Here is a 10,019-nt window from a genome sequence, read left to right as displayed (position 1 = left end):
CTGTGCGTTCCAATCCAACGCAGACTATACTTAAATCTAGTAATCTAGGGAGTTAGCCCATTCACATTTGGAGACCACGCAATGTAGAAAATCTAACGTTAAAGATATATTGTCCCCCTAAAAAAATATTTTTTTAAATTTTTTTGTTGAATATGTTATTTTAATGTCACATAATAGTTAATCACTCTAAAAAAAAATTGGGTCTGAAAAAAATGTATTTACCTGAGAAAAATGTAATTTAAAGCAAAAAATGGTCAAATTGTCTGGAAGACAATGAGTTTTTGGGTAATTTAACTGTTTATTTTGTCTTTTTATAGGTGAAATAATTTTTTCCCCCGTTTTTTTTCTTATGGAAGTGAACAACTTCATTAAAACTGCAAAATGGCCTATTCAAAGTCCGATTTTAAAAATCTTTATTTTTCATGATTTTGGGGGACAATACATCTTTAAACTCCATGTTAACTAATATTCGAATTTTAAAATGTTTTCTCTAACACATTGTAATTGTGTTTTTAAACATAATGAATATTAATAATTAATAAAAATAATTAAAATTATTTAAGCATAAACATTGATAAGCTACTCTTTCAACTTGTTTATTGAAACCTGCCAACAAAAATGTCTGAGCCCGCAGATGGACACGAAATATCTGCATACTATTAATCGAATGATCCAATCAAAATACATCTTATAATATTGTCGCGTTGAAAATGTTGTGATCGCTCGAGCCTCATGCGTAAGTCCACGTGGCCCCATTTATGTTGCGGATTAAGAGGAATGCATCGTGTACGGCCTAACAGACTCCGAATACGGTGGGGGCCGAGATTGTTTAGTTTGAAAGGGCACTCCTAATTTTCATGGTTAAGCCTTTCTGTTATATGACGAATATAGGCCTAGGCTATACCTACCGCCGGTACCCGAGAACCAACATTACAGTTCTTTGTCGAAAATCAAGTTATGCGTTGGATTTTTCCTTGGATTTACAATCAAGATTTTTTCCTTGTGGATTTATAATCAAGATATTTTCCTTGTGGATTTATAATCAAGATCTTTCCTTGTGTGGATGATACAATCAAGTTTTTTTTTTCTCTTTGTGGATTTATAATCAAGTTTTTCGTTGGATAGATATTTTCCTTTGAAGAATGGTATTCTGTGCATTGGATGCGTTTGTCATCAAGCATAGTAAGAACTAACAAGGACTCGAAAAATTAATATTTATGTTATTTTTAATTGTTTGGCTCCAACCATACTAATACATTGCTAACGTAATAATAGGTAGTGTACACATTAATTGGTCTATGAAAAACATTATTATGAAGCTGGTAGATTTTGAAGGTCACATGATGTTAATTTCTTCGTATACTGACAACCTGTATTTTAATAAAGAGCAAATCACAGTCCGAAAACAGCGTTATTAACGAAAATAAATTCACAAAAATTATGTCTTTTTCTTTCTCGCGACCGTAATGTTTTTTTACTTTTCAACAGACATGTAGCGTAGTAAGTTAGCCCGAACTATGGCCTGAGTTATTTACCCACAATGAAGACGTAATGAAACAAATATTAAACTAGGTATCCACTCAGTTGACAAATTGTGTCCACATGGTTTTATCAAAACCACTAAGAAAATTGGTTTCAAGAAACACTGACTGTGTTTTTTGTTTTAACCCCGAGGGGAAAGCGAAAACAGTTGTTAACGTTTTAAAGCATCACTCGATCCTACCGGTCTTTCTCGAATTTAATTCGTCCGAAGTTACAACCTAACCATTGTTGGGTACCAATTATGTACCACAAATATACATGTGGTAAGAGGGCGGTTTATGTTTTTAAAGAATATTGAGCAGCTAGGGGGTCTCTCGCGGCGATCATGAAAAATAGTCGTCGCGACGTACTCTGCTGACTGATTAAAAAGTTGTTGAAAATGTTAATTAATTGTTAATTAAGTAAGAATATTAATATAAATTACTCAAGTCAAACTCTCTGAGATTGTTTTAGGCTTGTGTTGTGAATCCAATTATATAGTAGGCCAAGCCTAGGCCTAGCTAGGCTACCTACCTAGCTAGGCCTTTTGGAGGCCTAGACTTTTTTTTAGGAGACGGGCAGGCCACCACCCCAACCAGGTCCACTGCAAGCCTACCTAGGCCTAGGTAGTCTCTAGGCCTGGAGTAGGTTATACAGTACTTAGGTTTAGCCTAGGTAGTAGGCCAATCAGGCTTATAATAGATAATAGCCATGCCTAATACTTCTTGGCCTAGTCTTCTAATAGCCTAGTTCAAAATAAATGATTTCGAATAGAATAGTTTGATTGATATAAAGTTTGCGGTACACCACATATATTTAGTTCTGAAGAGAACTGTTGAGTTTCTTGACGTTTCGATCAATATGCTTTGATCGTCCTCAGGAGTGAGAATGTTTTGCATTAAATATGAAATAGACAGTAGGTCTATGATGAGGTACTATACTATTACTAGGCCTAGCCTATTTCTAATAAATAAAACTAAACATACTTTAATGACACTACAGTAGTATACCTATGTTTTTTCGACCTAATTTAAGGTCATAGACTTAACTCATTTCATTATTTTCAGAGTGATGTGCTATTCAAAATAAGAAATACAGTATGGACCCGGTAAATTTGATTGATATTAAAATTAAGTGCTTATAAACATGAATTGAATTTGAACTATTACAATACTATTAAATTAAGCTTTGTTTTTTATAAATCCCGCATTATTGATATCTTTCTATTCCCCCTATTATTTGTAGTCTGCTCTATTTTAGATTTTAAAATAATTAATTCATAAAAGAGTAAACATATTTCATTTTTAAATTGTTGTAGCTCTTTAATCAATCCAAACATTGTGTTTTTATGATACAGAATGGTAAAATCACAGTACGATATCTAGACAGAAAATTTGTCAAAAATGTAATTCGTCACACAGATGTTCACAATCGTAGGCAGGAGCAGGATGAGATGTGGCGAGCGAGAAAATCGGAACTCAAGGAAACAAGCAGAAAGCGTAAACACAGTTCAAGGTATCTCTATGTTCTAAATTTATTTAATTTTTTTGTATCTGGGTAGTTGATTCTCACAATACCATACTTTATTAAAACTGGAAATGTCTTCTTCCAAAATTCACCTTTCCTTGAAGTTAAAAAATTAAACATATAGGCCAGCTCAAGAGATGGTAATTTAGTTAAGAAATTGTGTAGCCTGTAGGGACTGTGTCCACACACTGAGCTACTCAACATTTTTAAAGACTTGTACAGAGCAGCTCAAAATCAACCTTCATTATTTATTGTAAATCATAAAGTTGAGCATACTTTTTATAGGAAGTAGTTTTATACATGAATGGTTTTGTTTATTGTTTAACACAGTACTGTACAGTATAGTCTTTTCATAGATTATTTCTCCATGGTCTGTTACAGGAAATCATTAATATAATGGTTTATTAATGTTTACTTCCCATCATCTTCCTGTTTTTACATTTGTATGTTGTTATTGAAACATTTTACTCAGAATGTACTTTCTGTTTCTGTTTTCTTTCAGTCCAAATACTGTTATAAAAAAAAATATAAAATAAAATTGTTTCACATTCAATAATTTGGTTTTTTTCTAAGTAATAAACTTGCATACAGAAAAAAAAACACAATTTGCTTTATAATTGATTTTTTGGAACAAAAAACATACAGTAAAGTACATTATGATACCATGGCAACAAATTGAAAAGAGTTGTAGATCAGTAACTAAAATAGATTAAAATTTTATAATAACTGAAATAAATACTGTCTACTATTGTTTTAATAATAAAATGTCAGGAATAATATCAATTTTCCCAATACCGGACTCCTTTGTGCTGGCCAAATACGTCTGGTTTTCCAGAATGTCTGGTATTCAGAATGTTTTATGGAACTCTTTCGAATTAAAAAAAAGTCTAGTATTTTGGGAGAGTTGATTGTATTATTTTATGTACTGGATAAACTCTATTTCTAACACAAATTTATTATGTTATTCATAGTCGTTCAAGATCAAGAAAAAAGAAGGAATTAAACGATGATTACCATCGCCTTGCAAACAATGTGAAGAGAGAGATTACCAAATGTAATCCATTAAATTCTGACAGGTCAGTTTATGAAACAAATTTTTGTGAAAACTCTACACTGCAAAAAAGTTGCCATTGCCATTGATGATGTGGATTAACATGTGGAGTTTGTTGTCTGATTGATAGCAAGACAATGACAATGATTCCTTTATTTCTTTATCAACCCTTTTTCAGGGTATGAAAGAACATTCTTTGTAATGTAAACAAAGGCCTTACACTTGGACACAACGCAGTAATGGCCCAACACAAGTGATGACCAATAACAATTCCAGTTTGATCTATCGTGCCGGGATTGGTCAGATTACTTGGGCTTGCATCATTGCATTGCGTCCAAGTACGAACCAAGCTTAAAAAAGCAATTTTGGCTGCTTTTGTTTATCCTCGCCTACATTTCAATTTTTTTAATTATTTATACAGTATTAAAATGGCCATTTATATACAGTACTAAAGTGACTTAGCTTTGTAAAAATTATTAATATCATTACAATACAACACACAATTTATTGCATCGCGTAGCATAAACTTAATGAGAAGAGAGGAAAATTATAACACTATAAGAATATATTTGGATTGTATTGGATTCTATCTTTTATTATATTAAAATGGCCATTTATATATGTTGACAGTACTAAAATGACTTAGCTTTGTAAAAATGATTAAGATCAATACAACATACAATTTATTGCATAGTAATAGTATACTTTCATAGCATTAACTTAATGAGAAGAGAGGAAAATTATAACACTATAAGAATATATTTGGATTGTATTGGATTCTATCCCAGAAAAAATGTATACAAAAAAAACATAAATTACAAACTGAGTTGTTTGAATCTATATACAGTAGTGCCTAACTTACCTGGATAAACCAACAATTAGCCTCCCTCTTCAAGAAGAGGAATACATTTACAAAAAGTATATAATGAGTATTTTGTTCTTGCTCAAAAATTATACACACATTGTTGCAACAGCATTGAATTGAAGGTAATGACAAATAGACGGCTACAATTTAATTGGATATAAATAAAATCATAATAAACCATCCCTTTTTTCAATGTTTATGTTGCAATAGCTAATAATTTCTTGTATTTTATAATGAAAATGTCAGATGCATATTAAATTTAAAGATGTATTGTTCCCCCAAAATCATGAAAAATAAAGATTTATAAAATCAGACTTTGAATAGGCCATTCTGCAGTTTTAGGAGAAAACACAAAACATAAATATATATATATACCGTATACATAATTTCACTGTATAAAAAAGAAATAACAGTTAAATTTAACCAAAACCCCATTCTCTGACTATTTTTTTTTTTTTGCTGATCCAATTTTTTTGCTAAAGTGAATAACTATTATGTGACATTAAATAGCAGCGTATTATTAATTAATTATTAGGTATTTCAAAGTTATTTTAAAATTATACTGCACTCTAATTTGATTTTGAGTAATACTAGAAAACGGGTGTAGGGCCTACTGTAGGCTCAGTGTGTGCAAGATTATAATTTGGCCACAATTTGCACCTTCTGCTATAGCTAAAAATCTTTATTATTCTTCAAATTAGAATGTAGTATAGTACTTGCTTTGTTTGTTTGCACACAGTAGCTTCTGCAATTTTTAAGTTATCCTCAATGTGTGGGTGTTGATACGCATACTGTACTTACAGAACATGCCTGTTGATTTTCAGGAAAATCAGTATCCTTTATTGATGATTTAAAAAAAGAAAAATCTGTATTCTTCTAACATGGACAAAAATATCTGTGGAAATATTTTATTCCTCACTTTCTGAGACTTTCATTTAAAGTTTTGAGTTAATTAAAAAATTAAACAAAATATCTTTAAGGTTTACCTACATTAGGATTGTAAGGCATGTTGTAAACATTTTCTTTTCCTCTCTTGTACAGTTTTTACACATTTTTTTTTGTGTGTAGTTTTTACACGTTTTTTTACATATAGTGTACTCTATCACATACAAACAAATCCGCTTTTGTTTACAATCAATCTATACCAAACTCTATTTTTTTGTGATGTCATTACCATTATTTATTTCTTTGTGACATGAATATAATGTTCTTCTCTACCTATTTCACAACACAATTCACCACCCACACACATTGGTATATTGTACTTCTTATTTGACAAAACCAAGCTGTTTGGTGTTTGATAGCCATTTAATGGTTTTATTCAACTTTAAGTAATCCTATTGCAAATTATTCGATTGTTTGATATTTGATTTTAATGTCTTTCTGGATTTTGGTTGACATGGAAACGCCTGCGTCTAAAGAATATCATGCAGGATCTAGGGATCAAACATTATCTTAATCAATTTTTGGGTACAATGTTCTCATAATGTTGAATTTTGTAGTCCTAATACTGTGTTACAATTATTAGTATTAAACATGTTTGAGCAAACTAATACAGTGAATTAAATATTCATATCCCTCTAAACAATAAAAAAAAATTGAAACATTTTTAAATTAATAATAGGCCAGTTCAATGTCAAATTTATATATATATTATTTACCCAATAAAGAAAATATTCAGTCCATTGTCAACATAACTTCTGGTTAAATAAATGTATACAGTAGCTGTTTATTTGTCTTTTGTTATCAAAAATCATTCAACTTAAAACTACTGCAAAGTTATTCATCTTTAATATTCTTCTTGTTTTTGGGGGGTCAATAGTTTTTTATATTCATTTACTATTATTCAGAAAACTATAAATAACTGCAATTTAAATAAATTGTTTATTTATGCCTAATTATTAATAATAAACTATGAAAGTAGAATGCATACTCAAAGCACTGAAAAATCACCATTATGATTTGTAAAATTCAATATTTTGACTTTGAATAATTGTGTTATTTCATGTATTGATAATTGTTACATTATGTCATCAGCAATTGATTCTTATATTTTTTACTTTTTTGATAAACCATAAAAAAAAAGATTTTTGCTACGTTTTGGCTAACTAGCATCGGTAGCCTTGTTCACGCAAGTGACGTGTTGATTGATTGTCTTCATTCATCGTGTCTCGGTTCTCGGTGCTGTCTAGCGCCACCACTTGTTATTGTGTGGGTTTTTGCTTTTGTTCCCCCTTTAGATGTCACATGTCTTGGGTGCAACTAAGTTGCATGCCATCATATAGTAAGTCGACTTTTTATGGTTTGTCAAGAAGGAAAGAAATACAAAACTATGTGATTTTTTTATAATAAATAAAGTACTTATGTTTGGTTTATTTAGATGGACTCACAATGGGTTTCTCGAACTTTATCCAGAGGAATCCATTTCTAAATTATCGATGGACGAGGAAAGCGAAGAAGAGAAAAAGATAACAAAATCTAAACACAAACGGTAATTGAGAAACCTATTTAATTTTCTTATATGAAAGGATTAAACGTAACATTAATCTTCATTTTTACATCTTTAAATGGTATACAAAAAGACCACTTTTTATTTGTTTATATTCTAGAATAAAAAAGAAAAAGTCTAAAAAGAAACGCCAACAAAGTGATAGCTCAGATAGTACAATAACAACAGATTCAAGTTCAAATGAAGGTCAAACCTCTGAAGAGGAAAGAAAGAAACATAAAAGAAGTGTAAAACACAGAAAGAAAAGAAAGAAAAAAAAAAAGAAACATAAAAAGGCAGAGAAATGAGAATTTTTGTTTATTTTGTTGTTTGTATAATTTAAACCAGAAAAGTACTTTAAGGCACAAACTGTGATAATGTGTGCTTACTTACAAAATGTGTGTTTACTGTTACATAATATATCAACCAACATGGTTGGGTTGTATTTTTACTATTTATTATACATGTATATACATTACTTTTTCTGGCGCATCAGCTACCTATTAACCATGGAGAAATGGCGGGTACACATGTCAGAGAGAAATTTTAAATAAAATGTTGTAAGTTTGTACAAATAAATAGCTTTAATATTGCAGTATTAAAAGGAATAAACAGTTATTTTGGTTGAATTATATTTTTATACCTCCATGTTTGAATGTATGAATGCTTCTTATTTTCTGCCATTTTTATTTGTCATGGGATTTGTATTACATCAGTTCCTAAATCATGGAAAATGATGGTGTTACACAGAAAAATTTGTAAAATTGTGTTAAGAGAGAGAACTGTTATAGATTTGCGCAAATAAAGTAATATTTTTCTCTCATAATTACGAGGTAATGTCCGATTTTATTTATTTTTATTTTTCTTGAGGGGTTGCCAGCAATACGCTTTACAAGAAGTAAAAAAACAAAAAATCTTTCTGAGTTGTGATAATGTCAAGTTACTGCTTGTACAAATTGTATGACTGTGGAAACGAAAAGTGCAACTGGAAATTTAAAACATGCTGGTCATGTTTTTATCACCTTTTATACAAATCTTTTTTTTTGTATAGTTTTCTGGTGGTGTTTTCTGTTGAAAATAAAATCTCATTTTTTGATAATTAAACATCAGTACGGTTTGCCTTTTTTTTATTAGATGCTATAATTTTTAGCGCTGCACACATCAAGACATTTACCTCTTGTAATATTATTTAAAAAATTAATCATGGATTAAAAAAGCAAGACATTTGTGTTTTTATTATAATCCAACAGACTAATCAAAATATTAAAATTGTTTACTAGGCAATACAGTTTCTAAACCTTGTTAGTAGATCAGTAGTATTGCATGTTAGATACAGTACTAAAAGGCAAGCCTGGGTCATAGACAGGAATCTTATAGAGAGTTAAAACTAGTTAAGCCATAGACACATTTATTCAATCAATAATTTGTCTATAGTATTACCAAAGATATTATATAGCTGAAGGCTTATTACACCTCTCTGAGTATTACATTTTTTTTCCGAAGAAATATTGTAATTTTTTTTTATAAAACTTGCATCTTGGTTTTGTGCCAATATGGAATTACAAACAATTTAGATTGGCTTACAAACAGGCCTACAGATAATTATTTCATTAGGCCTACTTTCAAATGTGGAATAGCGCCAATCATCAACTTTTTTGTAAATGTCACGTTCTTGCTCTTTTTTTCTGTTGTTTCATATATCGTTTTAAAATGGAAATTTTCAGTTGAATCAGTAATGCATTTTTTTCCCTTTTTGATAAATTAGATGGAATAGATTTATGATCTTCTCAAAAAGGGTTATGTTCATTTTTACTACTGTACTGTAGGACCTGCAGCCATTTTTTTCATCCATGACAACAGATTGTGAACTATTTTTGCACATAAAGTGGTTACAATTAAAATTGTATCACTAGAACCATAATGCCCCATCCCATGATGATGACTACTGGATTATTACAGCCAACCCTGCCTTAATCCTCTTTAGCCATTTGGCTTGCAATTGTACCGAACTGTAAAGATTATCTAGTTTGTTACTGTGCCCCACAAACACAACCTTCACTGTTTGTATGGACAGGTTTAGTTAATTCCATTTTTTATAACAATTTAATTGTGATTGGAGGATTGTGGGTCACATGATGTTCGATAAATAAATAAATGTATATTCTTGTTGTTACAACCAGAACATGCTACACAAGGCTAGGTTGTTAATGGCGCGTTCTAAAAAATTAACCTGTAGTGCCAGCCATCTATAATTGTTCCACTCTGTGTCCAATTGGATTTTTGCCTTTTTGAATGGTTTAGGCATTGGTTAAAAGAAGTTGATGAATGTTTTATATTCGACAATGGGAAAAATAAGTTCATTTGATGAAAGATGAAATGTTCTATTTTCACTCAGCTTTGCCTCATGAAAATATAACTTTTTATATTTCCACCTCATGAAATTATTTTCCCCATTGCACTCATTCATAAACATTCATTATTTGTACATTATCACTCTCTGCTAGCTAAACTTAAAATATTTAAGTATATTGTGACCCTGAATATGGATTTTCAGTTAGGGATCTTAG

General features: G+C 30.5%; 1 protein-coding gene across 3 annotated transcripts; it reads left to right on the top strand.

Annotated features, from left to right (window-relative positions):
• The first annotated feature begins 757 nt into the window (after window positions 1-757).
• On the top strand, window positions 758-8,086 carry LOC144849996 (uncharacterized). 3 transcript variants are annotated; one of them, XM_078707146.1, is made up of 6 exons: window positions 758-1,182; window positions 2,589-2,629; window positions 2,879-3,036; window positions 4,020-4,124; window positions 7,345-7,455; window positions 7,574-8,086. In XM_078707146.1, exons 2-6 carry the CDS (start codon window positions 2,621-2,623, stop codon window positions 7,758-7,760), a joined length of 570 nt encoding a protein of 189 aa, XP_078563272.1. In that variant the 5' UTR covers window positions 758-1,182; window positions 2,589-2,620; the 3' UTR covers window positions 7,761-8,086. The 3 variants fall into 3 exon arrangements, with proteins under 3 accessions (XP_078563272.1, XP_078563271.1, XP_078563273.1); XM_078707145.1 differs by lacking the exon at window positions 758-1,182 and adding an exon at window positions 1,844-1,943; XM_078707147.1 differs by lacking the exon at window positions 758-1,182 and adding an exon at window positions 1,875-1,911.
• The last annotated feature ends 1,933 nt before the right edge of the window (window positions 8,087-10,019 follow it).

This window comes from Antedon bifida, chromosome 8 (genome assembly GCF_963402885.1).
Source record: "Antedon bifida chromosome 8, ecAntBifi1.1, whole genome shotgun sequence".
Classification (NCBI taxonomy): Eukaryota; Metazoa; Echinodermata; class Crinoidea; order Comatulida; family Antedonidae; genus Antedon; species Antedon bifida.
This window is presented reverse-complemented; position numbering and strand designations above follow the sequence as displayed.